We start from the raw sequence: 20574 nt of genomic DNA on the forward strand, positions 1-20574 counted from the left end.
TAAACACTTTTTCAAGTAGGTAACTAATCAACATGAACATTATGACACTAGGTTTCATTTCTGAGACATGTTTGAACTTGAAAAATAAAATAAAATGGTTCACAACAGACTTTTTAAATCCATAGATGCCCTAACACAAATATTTTTACTTACCTCGTTGTCGCTGAGAAAAGTTTGAAATGAAAGACTTTCTATTTTTTATTTAAGCGAATACAAGTAAACAATACTATTTGAATTAAACCAGAATTTAAAAGCCAAACTGCAGTTTTCAGGATTCCAGCAATCACAAGTACATATGTAAATGCTTCTTTGTGTGTCACTAATTTAAAAAAATGAATAGGCAATTCCAGTGCAGGTGAGGATGAAGACCTAGCCCAAGTGTTTCATGTTCAGGAAAGACCTGTAAAAGTCTGTGAAAGTAACATATGTTAAATTGTAGCAATACTGATCTTGCCAAGTCAATTAACTGACAACTGCAAACAATTCATGTAACTTCACCTTTCCTTCTTTTAGTATTTTAAAATACTACTCTACACACTTGCCTGGTTGACACTTTGTCCTCATAGATGACCATACTGATCCCTCCCCATACCCCTTAGCCCCACAGAGGGCAGATTCTTTGCAAAACTCACTGAAATGAACAAAACAAAGATTAAAACAATAAGAGCAAAGCTATGGAAGACATTCCAACCAAAGGGCTGAAGCCAAACAGGAAAAGGAATAGGTAGCACTGTTCTTGCCTTCAAGACATGTACCCTTAGGTTAAACTGGAATCATTTTCACACATCTTTTTCTTCTTCTTAAACAATAAAATCTGGCTTAAGAAAGCATTCTCCTTGTTTTCCTTTCTCTTGCCCCACCAGTATCCAGGAAAACTTAAAAACTGTATCTTCATCTCCCCATTTTCATTTTTTTTAACTGCAAGGTTGTTTTCAAAATTTAGACAATATGCTTTACACACTTCTTTTGTCTTATTCTTTGCCATGTTCAGCATTTGGTGCAGAGAACTTAGACTAAGTTCTTTGCTCTGCAGGTAAATTTGCAAATTAAAGACTGACAAAGTTGTTTTTTTTCTTAAATCAGTTTATCTATGGTTTCATATTTTTCAAAAGAAACTATCATTTTTACCTGGTTTCTGTATCCACTTCATATTCCTTGAAGAGGTTATGTATTTTCTGACAACAACAAAAAGACCCCTTTCAAACAACTAGAAATATTTAGGTTTTCAAAATTTTTTTTTTTCCTTTGATCATGGTAGTGATAGGAGAATAAACCCTAAGTTGGATATTCACTTGACAGCCAGAGAGGGAAGGCGGGAGGGAGAGAAGGAAAAAAGCAGCAGCAACAGCAAAGGGAAAGAAAACTGTGATGAACTTTACCTGTGCAAATTGAAGACGAAACAGCCCAAGAAATAAAAATGTACTCTTCCTCTTATCCAACCTCCATCCCCACAGATAAAAACAGAATACTTACAAGTTAGCATCTGTGTATTTGTGGGTGTCTCTGTGTGCATGTTTTCTCTCTTCTTTGGATTTGGCTACTTGGAGCTAATTTAGAAGTGCCTGTTTGGTTACCCGCAAAATGACGCTTAAGGGTCTAAAGATGCATAAATTAGAAGCCTTACAAAGGCAGAGGGTGGTCATTGTACCTCATCTCTTTATGCGCTCTTATGGTGGGACCCAAGAGCCTTTTTTTTTTTTTTTTTTTTTTTTTTTTAACACTTTAGATGATGGCGCGAATGAGAGGCTGGTCACCGGGGAGGACCAAGAGAGCCCTGCACACCCCCCTCCAACTCAGCACCACATCGCCGCTGTCCAAATATACCGGACTTTGCTACAAAGTCCCTTTTGGAAAACTGCGGTCTGGATGGAAAGAAGCGCCGAGTCCTCGACGTCAAGCCTGGACGCCGACCTCAGAGTTTTCTATTTCTGGTGCTCGAGGGCTGGGGTAACTGCCGGGGATCCAGGCGGGAAGGATGGAGAAAGCAAAGGGGGGTGATGTTCTCAAGAAACACCCAACTGCCCCCTTTACCTTTTTTGCCTCCATTACAGGGGGTGGAGGGTAGAGAAAAAGATGTCAATGACCATTGTTTGCTCGTTTGGGATGTTGCTCCGCCCCCCGAGTCTGTCGTAAACCTGGCGGCGGACTAAAATAAACCCCAGATCCCGCGGCTCGGGGGTTCGCCGCGCCGCCGACTCCTCGTCACAGGCGCTACCGCCGCAGCCGGGGTGGCGGCGACGAGCGGCCGCCGCGTCCCGCCCGCGCCCGCCCCGGGCACCCCTACCTGGCCGTCCGCCGAGCCATGTCGTTGAGCCCCAAGCACACGACGCCCTTCTCCGTGTCCGACATCCTGAGCCCCATCGAGGAGACCTACAAGAAGTTCGGCGGCGCCATGGACGGCGCGCCGCCCGGCCTGGGGGCGCCCCTGGGGGCCGCGGCCGCCGCCGCCTACCGCGCGCCGCCGCTCGGCCCCTCCTCGCAGGCGGCGGCGGTGGCGGGCATGCAGCCGCCGCACGCCATGGCGGGCCACAACGCGGCGGCAGCGGCGGCGGCGGCCGCGGCCGCGGCCGCGGCGGCCGCCACCTACCACATGCCGCCGGGCGTCTCGCAGTTCCCGCACGGCGCCATGGGCGGCTACTGCAACGGCGGCCTGGGCAACGTGGGCGAGCTGCCCGCCTACACCGACGGCATGCGGGGCGGCGCGGCCGCCGCGGCCACCGGCTGGTACGGCGCCAACCCGGACCCGCGCTACTCGTCAAGTGAGCGGGGCGGGCAGCGCGGGGACTGAGGGCAGGCGGACGGCGCGGGCTTTGCCTGTCACCGCCCAGGTCGCGCGCGCGTGGCTGGGGGTGCTGGGCTCCCGGCCGGGGGCGCGCGGGGCGGGGGGTCCGGGGACCCGGCGCGGGGCCCTGGGCCGCCGGGCGCGCGGAGGGTGCTGGGACCCAGCCGGGGGCGCGCGGGCGGGGGCGGGGGGTGTGTGTCGTGGGACCCGGCGGGGGGCGGGGGGCACTGGGCCCCTGGGCGCGCGGAGGGTGCCGGGACCCACCCGGGGTCCCGCGGAAGTCGCGGCCGGCGCGGTGTGAAGAGCGCGGGGCGGCGGCGGGAGCGGGCTCCCCGCGGGCCTGGCGCTCACAGGGCTTCCCCTCGGGCCCCTCCCCAGTCTCCAGGTTCATGGGGCCATCCGCGGGCGTGAACGTGGCCGGCATGGGGTCGCTGACGGGCATCGCGGACGCAGCCAAGACCTTGGCGCCGTTGCACGCGGCGGCGGCGGCGCCGCGAAGGAAGCGCCGCGTGCTCTTCTCGCAAGCGCAGGTCTACGAGCTGGAGCGGCGCTTCAAGCAGCAGAAGTACCTGTCGGCGCCCGAGCGCGAGCACCTGGCCAGCATGATCCACCTGACGCCCACGCAGGTCAAGATCTGGTTCCAGAACCACCGCTACAAGATGAAGCGGCAGGCCAAGGACAAGGCGGCGCAGCAGCTGCAGCAGGAGGGCGGCCTGGGGCCGCCACCGCCGCCGCCACCGTCCCCGCGCCGCGTGGCGGTGCCCGTGCTGGTCAAGGACGGCAAGCCGTGCCAGAACGGTGCCGGCACTCCGACACCCGGCCAGGCCGGACCGCAGCCGCCGGCCCCGACGCCGGCGCCCGAGCTCGAAGAGCTGTCGCCCAGCCCGCCAGCGCTGCACGGTCCGGGAGGCGGTCTGGCGGCCCTGGACGCGGCGGCAGGGGACTACGGCGGCGGCGTGCTCGGCGCCAACCTGCTCTATGGCAGGACGTGGTGACCGCGCGGGCGCCCCGGGTTGGGGTCCTGCCTGCGGCGCGGAGGTTGTGCAAGGAACTTCGAGAACGGATGGGGAAAACACACCGAAGCGGACCCTTGTGTACGCGACTATCAAAAACTAACGAATAGGTCATGGAGAGGGGCACGCTCTGGACCTCTCCGCTGGGGGTTGGGGGACCGCGACGGCCCTGGAATTGAATAATACCACGCCAGGAGACTGAAGTGGTGATTTCTTCTTTCCAGAAGTTCCTAAATTATTCGAAAGCTGGCTGTGTCTACATCCACCACGTTCCTAACCAAAGCTCTCAGAGTTTTAAAAGTAGGAAACGTTGTTGGTGTTTGTAGCTCTAAAAACCAACCCAGCTTTAACAATGAATGCTTTTTTGGAGTGGAACTTGAGAGATTAATTTTCAAAGGCCTCCCCCTTAAGTGCAATTTCATTAATGTTTGATTGAAAGTAAATTGTAGCTCAAGGTGGATCATGCACATAGCAACATTATTGCAGGGGAATCATTGCCATTTAGGTAATAGAGAAATGAAATAAAAATCAAAGCATTGCTTATATGCATTGATAACAGCTTTTTAAATTTAATGCTGATTTTAGAATGTTTTAATCGTTATTTGGCGAATTAGTGTTTCTATATTACCCTGAAAGAGGATATTTCCTTCCGTAAGATTGCAGCTCATTATAAGAAAGAAGGGTTGCAAACTACTTTTTATGTGAAATCTGGTCTCACAGATCAACTGATAAATGCACGCTATCCTTTCATAGACAAATTATTTTCTTTAAATTATTTGCTTGTCTGAATTTGAATACCTTACCAGAATACTAGAACAAGCAAGCAAATTTGCTAAAATTGACATCAATTAATCTATATTTCAAAGCATGTCAAGGAGAATAAAGTGACTTATTGAATTGTAATCAGAATGTAAAGAATAAGAAATATTTACAATCTTCCCACATCTCGAACTTAATAGGGGTTGCACACCGATCTTGTTGGTGTTTTATTGTACAAATAATGTATTTACTCTTTAATATGCCAATTTATATTTCCTATGTTTCAAATGGATATTTAAATATAACTTAAAAGAATCCGAAGTATTTTTTTTGTAAAAGTCAAGTGGTCATTTCTTTTTCACTAAGTTGTACAGGTTTTATTTTGGTTTGGCTTTTTTTTTTTTTTTTTTTTTTTGCACTTTTTGGCATCACATGACAGTGCAGCTCAGTTTACTCACAATTTAAATAACTGGTATTGGAGTAAAAACACCAAAAGCAAGCTGAAGGACTTTAGTTTATATAAAATGAATGAAAATTATAACATGGATAAAGCATGATTTATAAGTGATAAACAAATGGTTGCCAAAGACCCTAAAACTCCTATACATTTGAAGTTTTAGAATTAGTTTGAGGCTGAAACATTTCATTTCACTTCATTGTTCAGGTGTTTTTTCTGAATGTGCAAAGTGAATCCTATGGAAGGTGTTTTAGAAATTAAACATGCACTTTCTTTAAACTGTATTTTACATAATAAGTAATAGTAATCATAAAACTCCAGTCCCTTTGACAGAGGGGAAAAAGCAACCACTGAAGAAACAAGGGGATCAGCCTTTATCAAAAGTCTGTGAATGCATTTTTGGAAAAGAACTAATTTTTTGAAAACATTTTACATAAAAAATAATTTGAGCAGAAAATAATACTATGAAAATAGTGCAGTCACACCTACAGAAAATTCTCCCAATTTGGGCTTTTGCATATTAATTGAATTAACTTTTAAAGTGTTTGCCAAGCTACCATAACTATTTTTGATGTGCCAAGTTTCGAAATGTTTGTTTATATTGATTTGGTTTCCTCACAGTAGTACCAGAATTTTGAAATTTTACTTCCAGAAAACATGTTCCAAAAGTCCACAAGATTTGCAATATGTATATATATTTTACAGCCCAATACTTAACAATAATAGCTTATGGACTAAAGGCTCCAAGTAACAAAGAAAGTAAGTCTTCATGGACAGTTTTTTCCCTTGATATAATTTATTTCTAGAGCAAACAGTCTCTTAGACTAAGTGAACTCTGAATCGAAAACAAAAAACAGCCTTCTTTATACAGTATTTTCTGAAAGTGTATTTGCTGTAGGCGTATCTTTTTCCTTTCAGCATTGCTCTCAATAGTAAGGGAACCACTGCCAGAACTAACTGCTGCAGATGGCTTGATGTTCTACACCCAGAAATGCACTGAGTTTATGTGTGCACATCCTGAAATTAGGATAGGGTTTGGTTCTTGAAACATTAAAATGTTTTTGAAACATGTGTTTGAAATGTTTCATGTTCTTGAAACATGAAAATGTTTTTGCTAAAGAATTCCACATTCTGATTAACGCAAAGCAAGAGCTTTTTTTCCTTCTTTTGCAATTAGTGCTTTGCAGATCTTTTACAACAACAAAAATGGCCAGACTAGGTGAAACTCATTAACTGAAGAGGAGGATAAGTGTCTTCACAACCAAAAGGGAGGGCCCGCGCAGGGTCTGAGAGGAACAAAGCCCCCTTAAAGTTTAGCAGAGGCCACAGCAAAACTTGGTTCCAGAAACGCTAACTGCAGATGTGGTATTTTTAAAAAATGTTTTGGGGTTGTACAACAAATTTATCTTTTCCAGTTGACACACGGAAACAAAAACCCAGAATCAAAGTTTCAGAAAGGAACAGCAGGGATTGCAGGTACTTTTTTTGTAATCTGTGTCGGGATGCAAATTGAACCACTGGGTGTGTGACAGTGCAGTGTTAAAGGACACAGGAAGGGTGTTTTGTATATGGAACTTGTGGAGGGTGTAACCCAGTTGTCTCCTATTTAAGGCTTTGCTCAGAATTAAAACCTAATGGTCAGAACAAGTAGTCAATCAGACTTTTATCAACACAGATGTTGTGTTCAAACTCCATCCTGCTATCAGTTGTTTACTTTCAATTTAAAGCAAATCAGAGAATCCTGTTCACTAAGTGCAAGCACCTTCCAAAGAGTTGCTTTGTTAGCTGCATTGAATACTGATTTAGAAAGACTTTTGGAATAAATTTGTGAACCACAATCACATAAAGACCCACGGACTGCATTGTTAGATATCAGTTTGTGCATAAAATAATGCATTATGTAGTGGCAATACAAATTTCATTTGTTCAAAGCATAAATGATGTTGCCCAACTGTTTAATGTAACACTAACGTGTGAGGACAAACCCCTATATGTTAACTATTTCAGTCCAGTTTTTTAAAAATGCTGCTACTTCCCATGTCCAAACCCAATGAGACAGAGAGTTAGGAAACATTTTATTAAAAAAATTTTTTTTGGAATAGCCTTTTACTGCTAGTGAAACTGGTGAACATCTGGAGAAGATTCAGAGAAAATGGCAGATGGGAATTGCATTCACATCCCTTCAGGAATTCCCTCTCCCTAGTAAGTATTGAGATAATTTTGTAATTTCAAGATTACTTTTATTATTTTAAAGTTGGGACGTAGTGGAAGCTTCTGGGAGAGTTTTTTTGGTTTCACTGTTTTTGCTTTATATATTTATCTGCAATTGGATAAAATGTGTACCCAAAACTGAATGAAAGACTATTTTTTTTTTCAACGTTTTTTTATTTTATTTTTGGGACAGAGAGAGACAGAGCATGAACGGGGGAGGGGCAGAGAGAGGGAGACACAGAATCGGAAACAGGCTCCAGGCTCTGAGCCATCAGCCCAGAGCCTGACGCGGGGCTCGAACTCACGGAGCGCGAGATCGTGACCTGGCTGAAGTCGGACGCTTAACCGACTGCGCCACCCAGACACCCCGAAAGACTATTTTTTAAAATCCCTTGTAACCTCTATTTCAGTCATTGTTTAAGTGACTTCTAATAAAGGTTTAACCACTAATACTGCCTAACTCTAAGTTGTGCAAACTTAGAGTTATTTTGCAGTAGTGAATAGCTCTATTCCCATTTCAAATACAAAAATCATACCATGTTCTCTTTTGGCCCTCATTCCATAAATACGAAATTTGAAACAACACAAGCAGTTAACGTTACGCTGCGTGGAGGAAAAATCCATCGAGAACGGGCGGTTGTCATTTTATTGTTGGTTGACTTTTTTCCTGGTCAGTAATAGTAGGACAGTCGATCGCCAGGAACAGTGTGGCGGGATCTCAGCTCCATGATCCTCTGGGGCGGTCGGGAAGAGGTACCGGACTAGCCGGACGGAACCAGCCAGCTTTCTGCCGTCCGGAATGGGGAGTGTTGACTCATCAGACAACGTCTAAATTTTAGATTTCTAAGTTTAGCTCACTTCGGTTATGTTCAGACTTAGAACTTAAAACTGCAGCCTTGGAAGAAGATTTCCATCATCTCTTCACGGGTCCGGTATTTGCATTCGTGCACTGAGCTGAGACGGCGAAACGAGCTGGTTGGGGAAGCTTCGGCGCCGCCTCCAGGAACCGAGGGCGGCTGCTGCTGCTGCTGCTGCAATGATCCGCTTTGGGCCAGGCGGGGGCCGCGACACACAGGCCACCCTGCAGGTCGGGGGTCTGAACTTTCCCGTGCCCGCCCTGCTTGAAACGGAGGCTTGCGGGGGAGGGGAGGCGGCCGGAGAGTGGCGGGACGGGGGACTCCGGCGGGCGGGGCCGCGAGGGCCGAGAGGAGCGGGTGGGCGCCAGGCGCGACCCCCACGTGCGCCGAGGGCCGAGCGTTCCCCCGCCCGCCAGTGCCCCGTGGGTCTGGGGGACTTTGCCTCGGAGAAGCGGCGCATCTGTTCCCGCCACGCCAGGTCCGCGGCTCCCGGGCGTCGCCTCTATCCCCGTCTGGCTGCGACGTCGCCGCGCCCCGGGGCCCTCGACGCTGTCGGAGGTGCGCCCGACCTCCAACGCGCCTGGGGGAACACCGGAGCTTGGAACCATCAGCCGCACCCCCGCCGGTCCAGACACCCCGCGCCCTGGCAAGAACATTAACCTCTCGCTCATTACACCCAATTTGCCTTTGTAACGCCAAATGGCTAATAGTTTGTAGACGGCTTTGTATTTTAACGTGCATCACCTCATTTGATCTTTAAAGGTTAGACAACTGCGCATTAAGGGCCCTTAGCGCCACAATAAAGTCACTGTTTTCATGTTCCAAGATTTTAAGCATCTTTAATATTAGACCCTGAATTACTGTGTCTTAAAGATAATATAATAAATTATCGAAATCTGGCCCATTAACTATTTTTACACCTGAATGCGGAGGGAATGTTTATAGCTTTAAATATTCTATTTGAAGTTCTAAAAAGCGTTTACACTTGTCGAATAGAATGCATTTTTTTCTGGCAGATTCAGACGTGGGAAAGAGAGGAAGAGTAAGGGAGAAGAGGTAGCAAGGGTGAAGGAACGGAGAAGGCCCGTTAAGTGAGGGTTCAGCTGGCTGGCAGGTGTGCTGCGGGGCACCAAACCTCTAAGAGGGAATCTAGGAGGCAGGCACAGCTATTCCATTAGGCTTTTTTGCTTAAATGTCTTCAAAATACTCTAAACGTTCGTTTTCAAACTTAACAGTTACACGTAATTGAAAGGCCAAGCAAAAACAATTACTTTATAGACAAGCTCATGATAGCTTAAAATTAAAACCTAAAAGATCTGAGAAAATATAGGTTCTGTCAAAGTGTGCGTTTGGGGTGTCTATAAAGCTACAGACAGGAAGACATTTATATGGGCTCCTTTGGAATATGCAATACTTGATTTAGATGGCTATTCATTTGTAGTATTTGGAAGATAGAGACATTGAACAGAAGGTGTTATCACTTTAATGTATTGTGAAGGTTAATATACAATAGTTGTGTTGTTAATGCCCAGCAGAGAGATGCTTTGTCTCAACAATAAAGGACCCTACTCTATTCACCCATCACCAGCAAAGAACTCAATAGCTTCAAAATAACTTCCTATTCAAGGTTAAGGTGGCCTTTTTTCCACATAGGCTAAGAGTAACAAGTGTGCCTTAGCTGAAATATTAAAGCAAAAATGTCCGAAGTCAGAAGGTCAAAGAGAAGCCTTTTTCTACAATCTTAGGCTAGAACAGGCAAATGGAAACAAAGCAGCAAGCGGGCACGCGCGCGCGTGTGTGTGTGTGTGTGTGTGTGTGTAAATTTGTCCTGGCAAACAAGTGAAAACGCATGTGCAAGTGCCATGTGTGAAATCCAAGCATAAATATAAGGAGTAATAACAGTGTGCTAAGTAGCAAGAAAAAAAATGAGTGAAAACAAATCTATTATAACGTAAAAAACATGCTAAGGAGTACAGACTAATTAGCTATGAATTAAACTTTTCACCTTAAAGATTTAAAACAAGTCCTTAAAACTGGAGTACAAGTCTACATGAAGTTTATAAAATGTACGTTAACTTATTCTCACAGAGAAGGTATAGTCAAATCAATAGCTGACATACTTATTAATATAGGAGACGGCTGGGTTTTCTTGCTACATTGGTTTTCTTTTGACATCTAATTATAGAAATAGTTTTCTGAAAAAAATGACTTAAAAAAAAAAACACATTTGGCCAAGATTTTCAATGTTTAAAAACTATAAAAGAATAAGGACACAGGAGACCAGAGGGTTTTTTTTTTTTTTTTTACTAAAGTTCAGAAATTTTCGTAAGACAAGTACATTAATGAAATGTTTCCAAAGAAATACTGAACAATATATACTCTAGTTGGCTGAGGGTTCCAACTCAAGAGTTCATACCTAATTCTTGTGCATTAAAAATCAGCATGGATCTCAGATGATCTAGAATACACTGTGTTTTAAAATCCACAGCTGGTTTGATTTTTAACCATAATGAAAAACCAGTATTCCTATTCCATCAAATGTGTTTTACAAGCAATAATAAATTCAGATCCACTGTATTATGCAACACACATCTTTGGAAAGCAACATAAACAGTGAGATCAGATCAGTAGAAATATACACAGTTAAAAGAAATACACAAAGTACTGTAGTTTTATTAAAAACTACTACTTGAGAAAGAAATCTTTCCACAAATAGCATAAAATTGTAGAACGATGAAAGGATTTGGGAAAGCTTTACAAAAGCCTAATTCCAACTGTATCTTCCTGAGGGTGGTGGCAAAGGGTATTTCCTTCCTTCTCTGGGATATCCCTGAAAATAAGCAAAAGCAAGAGTTTATTTTCTGGATTAACACCTCTGCAAAGAAATTAATTTTACATTGCTCTGGAAAAACACACCATAAAGAAGCTGAATAGGTCTTAAAAGTATATCATATGGAAGGTGTCTCATAAATAGGTGCTTTGGGCCCCCAGTTTTATGCAAAGCTCGTTGCAAGGCTGGACTCCAGCACAAATGCTACTGCTGAAAACTACCCAAATGAGCCATTACAGGCACTGAAGAAATTCCCTACAATGTACACAAATGAACTATAGTTAAGTGTTCTGTGGTTCTCAATCTTCCCTGCCATCCCTGGCATTAATTCAAGCCACACTGTAGTAAGATGCCTACATCATCTTTAGACATACTACACTAGAAAAGTCATTTTTGCTTAACCAAGGCAAGAGCTTGCTAAGTGAGTTGAGGCCTAATGAACTACTTATTTTAGGGATTTTTTTTTTTAAGCTATAAATTGTAGAGTATTAAGTAACACATTAGATTGTTACATGAACAATTACCGGTGACATTCATAACATATCCTAGTAGACTTGCAAATAACATTTCTGCACAACATAAGATTCCATCAAAATTCCTTTCTAGGCTTCCAGGATTCTGAAACAGACTGTCCTGCCCGCATGTTGTCACGGAGTAGTTTAAATTATGAGTCATATAAACCTCACTAAAATACAGTGGGGATCATAATTAACATTGTTTTTAACAATGAACTTCTGCAATTAATAGTGTTTCAAAACCTGTGATTTAATAAAAAGTATCTCCATGAAAAGAGAGATTGAGAAAAAGAAATGTATTTCTAAAAGGTCCTAAAAGAATTACAAACTTACCAACTAGTTTATATCTTCTAAGTGAATAATTATTTTACCTGCTATAACAGCAGAGAGTCCCTTACAAGGAGGCCTCTGAAGGAGATGGGAAACATGATGAACCATGATCAGAAGGACAGGGCAGCCAGGCCCCAACTCTGTTGCCCAAGTGCAGGCACCACGTGGTTTCAGTTTCCGAATTGGAAGATGAGGTGGTTGGACTGAAGATTCTCCAGGGTTTTTTCTAGTTTATAAGTATGTCCCCATTTCAATAATACTCATTATTTAGACTGCCTAGTATCATCCCATCAACTCTCTAACATAAATAGTCTCAAACGATTGATGGGATTTTTAGACATCTTGGGCTGACAGTGTTCAAAGTAAAGTCTATGAACAGACTTTAATGGATTGTAACAAAATTCTCTCAAAAGATAATTAAAATGATTTATTTTCTTGTGAAGTGAACACTTATAAGAACACACACAAAAAAGTATAATTTTTTTTTCTTAGCTGTCAAAAGAGCAGTCTTACATAAAGTGATGCATGGCAAGAACCTGCATATGAAAATTAATATTCAAAGCACTGCAAAAGACCTGCTGGCAATACCAGGTAAGCAATTTTAAAACCACTTCACATCACCGCAGGTGCCAAACTCCATGAACACCACACACACTAAAACACTAAATTGCAGCATTCTGACCCTGTTCTCTGGCTAGGATTTGATTGCAGAGCATGTAAATACTGACCAGGGTGTCAAATGGCTGGTGGACAAATAGACTGAGACAAACAGACCTCTGGCTTAAATATGCTAAAACCGGATGCTTTACAGAGAAGAAAGTGAAGCTTACACATACCAAATAAATTTGTCTAGGAATTATTATACTGAATCAATTATGGCTATTTAAATTTGGTAAAAAAAAAACAAAAAACAAAAAACAAAAAACGTATGATGAAGGAGAGATTTCTTTCCATGAAAAAGGGTATTTGATGAATCAAGATAGGAGACTTCTAAGATGAATAAGGTTAAAAGGTTAAAAGGATAGATTCTTACTTTCAGTTTCTAGAACATTAATATCTATCATGAGATCTAGTTTCTACTTAAAGAACAACATCCTTAAATGATAAAAAAAAATAGGTTTTGGCAACTGGCCCTATTTGTGCTAAATACCACTGACTGCTATGATTGAAAGAGCCTTGGGGATGAAAATTCTTCATGGTGTAACAGATTTTAGTAAGGCAGATTATCACCCTATATACATTTTACAATGAGGGAGCCAAGTTCAGCTGAGCTACTCTATCAGTGACCTTTTCCAGAAATGTTTTTAAGAAAATATGCTAAGTATAAAGTGAGCAGCAGGCTTTTTGTCCCATGGCCCACGCTGTATCACCTGTCTCCCTCCACGATCATCACGTCTGGGTGGATACCCGCCGGGTCCAGCTAGCATCTGGTACTGGTTTGGCTGGAAGGCTGCATTTTGGGTTTGGAGCATCCGGTTCCATGGCAGCAGAGGTTCAGCCCCAACGCCTCTGTGGAGAAGAATCATGTTGGCATTAGGAGTCATATCTGTTATACATCCCATTGTCTCAAACTATCCAGCATCATCTCCAAATCTTAGGATGATCTAATTTGCCATTTGTCAAATGGGACATACAGTATTAGAGTGACATTTATGTCCCTCATATTCAACGTAGTCTAACATGTTTCATAAAGTATCACCAGTTTTTAAAAAGGTACTTAAACTCCATTGAATCAGAAAGGTAGGACTTAAAATATTTTGCTCATTTTCAACTGTGAAATTTCTGTTTGGTTACCCAAAGATTTGGACTCAAGATCACCGAGGTGGCTACATTTAAGATGCTATCCGAAGTGTAAACATGTACAAGACAGGAAAATGGGCTTGATTTTTAAAAATGTCTAGACTCGTTCTTGGGAGTCCATTCTTTCTAGTTAATTGCAGGTTGTAAATGAATTCTTACTGCTCAGTATTTTGAATCTAGGGTAGGGGACTTGGCTGTTTTTTCCCATCCATTATTCTGCTCAATATGTCAAAAGGTCTGATCAGGAGGAAATCTTTTCAAGTTCTATTGATGCAGCTTACAATTGACCATGGTGACCTAGCAACATGAGCACTAATTGGCATGGGCTGACTGGCATTTGGTGTACAGTTTACATGGGAACACAGATTCAACAGCTATTATAACCCAGTTTGCCGGCCCAGATTACTAGTCAAAAGAAATGTTTCAATTGTCTTCAAGTGCCTATTTTAACTTTACAGATACAAAGCTACAGGTATGCTGTATTAAATCATAATTTAAAACCGTCACATAAACAAGGTAGCAAAGATACACCTTCTAAGAAAGGCAATCACCATTTAAGACACAACTTTCTCCTTGAGACATTTTCCTCAACTTCCATTTTATAGAACAGTCACTAAAAAGAATAAACAGAAGCAAAATTCTCCAATATATTTCAACACCACATGCTTTGGGGCCATTACAGATGTTAAGAAAAATTACAGTCAAACTTTAAAAATTGCTAAAGCACTGACTCGTATTAATGATAACCATACCAGCACAAGAATTTCACCTCCCAGGTCTTCAAGGATGGGAGCTCAGAGCTGGGCTTACTGGGTAGTCCAATTTTCTCACAGCTATTCAAGCCTCAGTCCATCTTCTCCACCCTCCTACTGTCCTTGCCTTCACTTGGAACTTGCTTTTTTTTTTTTTTTTTAAACACCAAAGATAATTCTTTTTGTGTGATGGCTCAAAGAACGACTCTGAAGAACTCCAGAGAAGCCAGCCAATACTGTTTTCTAGTTAGTGGTGAAACCAGAGCTCTAATAAATATAAAATTTGCTATAAGTGAATCAAAATTAAATAAAAAAAAAATCTGTATCTCAGAAAGAATATCCATATATTCAGGCTTTTAATTATTTTTCAGGTTTGTTATTAATACAAATATATTTTAGCAAGAACAGCTCTACAGAGATAGGAATGGTTTCTTCTGGTCTCTGCATGAGGGAGGGGTTAATATTTTGTACTATAACCAAGGAGGCTCATCAAAACTGGGCCATTCACACAAAACCCACATACAAAAATGCAACTCACACATTGTGTTAACTGTAATCAATTTTTTTTTTCAGTTCTGCAATGATCAAACTCACTCAATTGAGCTTCTGGAAAATCTGCTCGCATGGATGGAATATATTATAAATGCATTTTTACATTATTTTATGTTCTAAAAATAGGTTAGAAACAAAGCCAAAATTTAAAAACACAAAGTCCTCTCTTTGTTCATAATAATTACTTAAAACATTTTTCAGTAATTTTTTAATAAAAATAATTTAGTTGAAATTAAACAGAAAAAACAGTAAGAGGGACAGGAATTACCCTCTTTTCCTTTTTATTGGCAGAGAATCCTTTACTTTCCACAAGTTTACCGTATTTCTATATTAATTATATTAATTTGCAAATAGTTACAAGTATAATTTGCCTTCTATTTAAATCTGGGACATAAGCATTGAGGTTGACAGATTTCAACTATTTTAAATTAGTAGCTATTTATTGAGGCAACCTATCTGAGGCATCTGGCATCATGGATGGCAACACTTTTTTTTTTTTTTTTTAACATTACTGTCAATGTTCTATTTTTTAAAATATTTATTTAAAAATATTTTAATTCCAGTATAGTTAATATACAGTGTTATATTAGTTTCAGGTATACAATATAGTGATTCAACACTTCCATACATTACCCTGTGCTCATCAGGACAAGCGCACTCCTTAATCCCCATCACCTATTTTCCCCCTTACCTCGTACCCTCTGGTAACCACCAGATTGTTCTCTATAGTTAGAAGTCTCTTTCTTAGTTTTTTGTCTATGGCAACAATATTCTTAAGTTTCCAAATTTCTGTTTTGGAAAGTAGCTGGCAATGCAAAGTAACTACTACCAATTTGGATATTTTTAATTTATATATATGGCGAAACTTTTAAAGATTTTCAAAGACTAACTAAACTTAATGGCCATATGTTAAAAATTAAATGGCCACCTTGATTATGGCCAGAAAAGAGAAGGCTTCCACTAGCAAGAATTACAGACAATAGGGCAGAACTCGAATGCTCTGTTTACCATTAACTCAAAGTTAGCACTGGCTTGTCTGTGTGTGCACGTGTGTGTGTGGGGGGGGAGAAGCAGTGTTCCTATTGCATTTTTAAATGAACATATGGATTACAGATACTATCTCAAAGTAAGAAAAAATTCAAGAAACCATGTATTTCATAAAAAAAGGTACACTCAACATTTTCTTTTCTAGTAGGGCTCTCAACCAAACACTCAAAATCATGTGGCAGGCAACTACTGAACTAATAAGGATCAGTAAAACTGGTTCCAGTAAGAATTCTATTACTTACTAGTTGTGACATCTCAGCAAAGTCAAAGTGATTGCCAGTGTGTATCTTCTCCTCTACATCTTGTGAAGTCAGAATGGTTAGACTGGCAAGTGCTCCAGAAGTGAGCGATGTACTCACTGCATTTGCTAACAGGCTAACGCACAAGTTTAGGAATGCCAAATTCAAACTCTGTTTTCTTTAGGAATAAATGGTATGTTTCTTAAAAGACCACAGTCTAAGACATAAGACAGACTTCTATTAAGCTCACATTCAACATTTGGCTTAAGGTATGATTTCCAGTTTCAGGCTAAAACTAAACCAAAAATGAATGCCCCACAAAACTTGCTCCTAATCTGCAGGGTTCACAAAGGCAGTCAGGATAATACCAGTACTTGGCTAGAGCAGAAGAACAAAAACCCGATGGATATCAGGACAATGGTGATGATCTTAGAGAATCTTTTAGTGTACACAGGGAAGGAGAGCCGCTGGGAATGAAAAATGAGCACCTCCTCAGAAGTGGAAGGAGACCCTTTACTTCCTCTAAGTCCCGGCGGCTTTACTATAACATTATGCTCAAGTCAGTGTTCTGAAGAACTCTGCTCATTCAAGTGAAAGTTTCTTAGTAAGAATGCTACAGAAGAGAAACCTTAGGTAAGCTGTCAGATTTGTGGGCCTAGGTTTCCTCATCTGTAAAAACAAGCAAGATCTACTTCAAAGGGTTGCTAGGAGGAAAAAATGAAGTCATGTTTCTAAAGGTGTATTTACACAGTGCAGACACATGATAGGCAGACAATAAATGTCAGTGATTATTAACAATATGGGAAAGAAGTAGAGAAATTGCCTGAAAATCAAACTCAACAAACTTAATGCAGAAGGATGGTTATTTAAAATGAGATCAATTCTAATGTGGTCATTTGTAATTTAGGAAAGATTTACCCCTTACTCATTTAATTTGTTTGAAAATGGTCCTATCCTGAGGATGCTGAAGTAGTGCATATGGTGTTCTCTGAGCACTTATACTGAACAAAACATAAATACAGGCATTGTATCAGTCATCTGAAAATGAAAAAGCAACTTGCACTAAGTAGTTGATACTATTAAAGCAACCGAGTAACATGATTTCTTTTATCTTCTTGAAAAAAATAATGAAATGATATCTGAGAGTGTCTAAAGAAAGGTTTCTTAAAAGGGGAGCATCATTTATAACCCTGTTCCTAACACATTTTATTCATTTCAGATATGAACACATCAGAATGCTAAAACGGCAAAGGCGAGAAAAACAAAACAGATTAGAACTGGGAAGGCAAAGAGGGAAGCCTTAGTATGGGCTTCATTGGGTTTCTGCATTTACTGATGCTGGCAAAACCAGCATAAAATGATAGATCTTAAAAACGCCCTCTAAAAAATTATCCTACAGATGTTACTATAATTATTCATAACATGCCTAGCGGTCTTGTTGTGCAGAGACCACCTGACTTAGGAGCACACAACTTATCAATGGAAGAACACAAGTCAAACATCCCTCGTTATTAAACCATGTCACACTCTTCCTAGTCCACAGTACTTATTAGACTGCAGATCCCATAATCCTCTTCTGAGTCCCTTCTGCGTTTAATTCAGTTCAGTCTTAAGTAGTTAAAGAAACTGTTTTCAGTGGCAACTAATAACTACTGACCTACAGTGACACTGCCCTACAATAGGCTTGTCAGCCCTGAAAAAGTTGTACCAAAGAAGCTGATTAGGACTTCAAGAGGTTTGTAGCAAGAATCAATGGTCGGTCTGTACTAATGCTGTGTTGCCTGCACAGAAATGATAAAAGTGGAACACCATTAGTTATGCCTCATTAAGCTGCGCAACCCTTCTAAAAAGAAATTTGTTTAGCCTGACCAAAATCTAATACAATTTTAAGCTCTCTGTGTTGCATTTTTCAGGGCACCTTAAAACATTCAATAAAATAAAAGACCAAGGACCAAGAAAAGTAGGAAAGTATATAAACAGGAGTCTTTTACTTCAACGTGTTAGCCATCTGTGTCTAAAGAACAGACACAACAGAAACTGTTTGGAGGGAACAAAGTACATTTCAAACCATGGAGAAAGCCCAAACCTCAAATGTTGATGTGGAAAAATACTTAAAAGTCATGTCTGCTTTAGTATTACCTGTCAAATCTTTGCTGCTGGAAAAGGGGAGGAGGACCCCGCCAGGAATCCTGGGGCCTCATATCTGGAAAATAAACAGGGAAGGGTTAACAGAAAATTTTAAGATGTAATCAAAACCATAAAAACCCTAGAAGAGAACACAGGCAGTAATTCCTCTGACAAAGGACACAGGACCTTTTTCTAGATATGACTCCTGAGGCAAGGGAAACAAAAACAAAAACAAAAACAAAAACTATTGGGACTACATCAAAATAAAAAGCTTCTGCACAGCAAAGGAAACAATCAACAAAACAAAAAAGACAACCTAGTGATATTCGCAAATCATTTATCCAATAAGGGGTTAAAACATATAAAGAACTTCTACAACTCAACACCAAAAAAAGAAAACAAAACAACAAAAACAACAAACACAATCCAATTAAGAAGTAATCATGATTCAGCTACCTATATATTTTTGTGATTAAAAATTCTTGAAAAAAATCTAAGATTGAATATAAACCAAATAAACTAGCATAATTATACACAATGCAAATGTACAAAGATATAAAATCAACTGGGTCAGTAAATGTTTTGCTTTATTATTTTTCCTTTGATAATGAAACATAGTTTTAGGAACCCTGGTCATTATACTCTCATTTCTCTCTCACTGCCTATGTATGTGTGCATGTGTATGTTAAGGTATATATTTTTCACATTTTTTATTTTAAATACTGTGCAAAACAAAGGTAAAGATTTAGGTTCTTTTCCATAAATACAAACTGAAAGAATAGTAACGTCAATAGAAATCCTGAAATTTTCCCCCTAAGCACGGCAACTGGAAGGAACCCTGCCCTCACCTAGCTATTATAAAGTGTAGCCCACACATCTCTCCCAACACAGGCCAGAGAGATGCTAATAAAGGGACCGCCCACTTTCCTATTGTTTTCTGAGTCAAACCTCTTCCCCTAACACAAAGCTGAACTGGCAATATCTAACTCCAAGAAACAATTACATGGCTCCTGGTTCTGCATGTAAAGGAGCTGAAAGGAGCAGCCCCAAACACTGGTCAGGAAGGCACTCAGTGGCTCAGAAGGTCAGTGTTAACCAACTGCCACTCCATTCCCGTCTCCAGTCTCACAGTCACCTTGGCCACCCTTCTTTAGTGGAGTCCGTGTGTGACCTAATTAAAACAGCTGGTTCCAGGAGTTGTCTAATGAGTTCACTGTGTGAGGACAGTAACCTCCTCCAGACTCCCAAGACCCAAGGACAACAAGGCTTACCATAATGTATTCAGGCTCACATTTTAATGGAAACACAAACTAGAAACATGCTTTTCAAAATTACTTTCTTAAAGGAAAGAAGAAATGAAAGCTCATCTCTGGTTAGGAACCAAAAAAACACAGTCTAGGTTTACTTTAAAAAAAAAAACAAAAAACGGAGAAAAAGAAAAGTAAAATTGTGCTTAAAAGCCCCACAAAGGAGAATATGGAACAAGTACAAGTAGAGGACCTGGCTGTTCACATGATTCCAGTGTGAACAACCCACTACTACTGCCTTGGACTCCCCTGGCCTCGACAAGGTTGACTATGCCACCTGAAGGAAGTTTCCTACGTGGAGAGGCGACCCTTGGCCAGGGCAGGGGTGCAACCATAGCCTACTGCTCCTCGGCCAGCCTGAGTGTCCAGCAGCCAAACCCAGAAGAGATGCTTCTCTTACAAAGGAGCAGGAAACTTTCACCACCATTACTTTCATGCAGAAACCCATTTTGAATGAAAATGTGGTATCTCTAGTCAATTTCAATTAAGTCTCTTTTCTTCTCTTAAAACCAGACTAGTAATGGTCAAATTGAGGAACACTGCTGAGGAGTTTTCACAGTGGTCATTAGAAATTCCAAACCTGAATGGGAACTCACGAGGCTTACCACACAACCCACAGAAAACAGGGCAAAAAGGATCTCTACAGGCCCAGAATAACTTCTGAATCACTACTACAGACCAAACACAATCAGAAAAAAATCATAATCCTAAGAGGTAAAACCAGAAATTTTTACAAAAACAGCAATCATCATTTGTATGGTTTATTCCTATGGAAAAACATAAGACACACTTACCTCAAAACATACATGACTTTCAACACATTACCATTTATGAGGAAGTGATCTACTGAAAGTAAAATCAACTTTTGCGCCACTTTCTCTGATCATTACCTTGTTAAACTTGAAGTGCATTGGTCTATTCATATATTGCACACAAATTCGTTTAGTGAGAATTAGTTTAAATGTTTCCAGAAGTATTTTAAGTGTCTCACATATA

The 20574-nt window shown here is 41.2% G+C and overlaps 2 protein-coding genes across 3 annotated transcripts in view; one reads left to right on the forward strand and one right to left on the reverse strand.

Annotated features, from left to right (window-relative positions):
* The first annotated feature begins 2290 nt into the window (after window positions 1-2290).
* NKX2-4 (NK2 homeobox 4) lies at window positions 2291-3777 on the forward strand. Its single transcript, XM_086699851.1, has 2 exons — window positions 2291-2759; window positions 3161-3777. Exons 1-2 carry the CDS (start codon window positions 2303-2305, stop codon window positions 3775-3777), a joined length of 1074 nt encoding a protein of 357 aa, XP_086555977.1. The 5' UTR covers window positions 2291-2302.
* Window positions 3778-10732: 6955 nt separating this feature from the next.
* The window catches only part of XRN2 (5'-3' exoribonuclease 2), a 78669-nt gene continuing 68827 nt past the window's right edge, over window positions 10733-20574 (reverse strand). For both annotated transcript variants that reach the window (XM_086701560.1, XM_086701559.1), the window contains 3 exons: window positions 18284-18347; window positions 13125-13263; window positions 10733-10909 (listed from right to left, as the gene is read on the reverse strand). In XM_086701560.1, the coding sequence (XP_086557686.1) occupies window positions 10844-10909; window positions 13125-13263; window positions 18284-18347 (269 nt within the window). In that variant the 3' untranslated portion in view covers window positions 10733-10843. The remainder of the gene's footprint in view (window positions 10910-13124; window positions 13264-18283; window positions 18348-20574) is intronic.

This window comes from Puma concolor, chromosome A3 (genome assembly GCF_028749965.1).
Source record: "Puma concolor isolate L17-30 chromosome A3, mPumCon1.1.hap2, whole genome shotgun sequence".
NCBI lineage: Eukaryota > Metazoa > Chordata > Mammalia > Carnivora > Felidae > Puma > Puma concolor.

Bases quoted from the DNA above. Each gene is read 5' to 3' on its own strand.
- NKX2-4 (XM_086699851.1), top strand. From the start codon at position 2,303: ATGTCGTTGAGCCCCAAGCACACGACGCCCTTCTCCGTGTCCGACATC. The intron at 2,760-3,160 runs GTGAGCGGGGCG...GCCCCTCCCCAG, and splicing joins GGACCCGCGCTACTCGTCAA to TCTCCAGGTTCATGGGGCCA.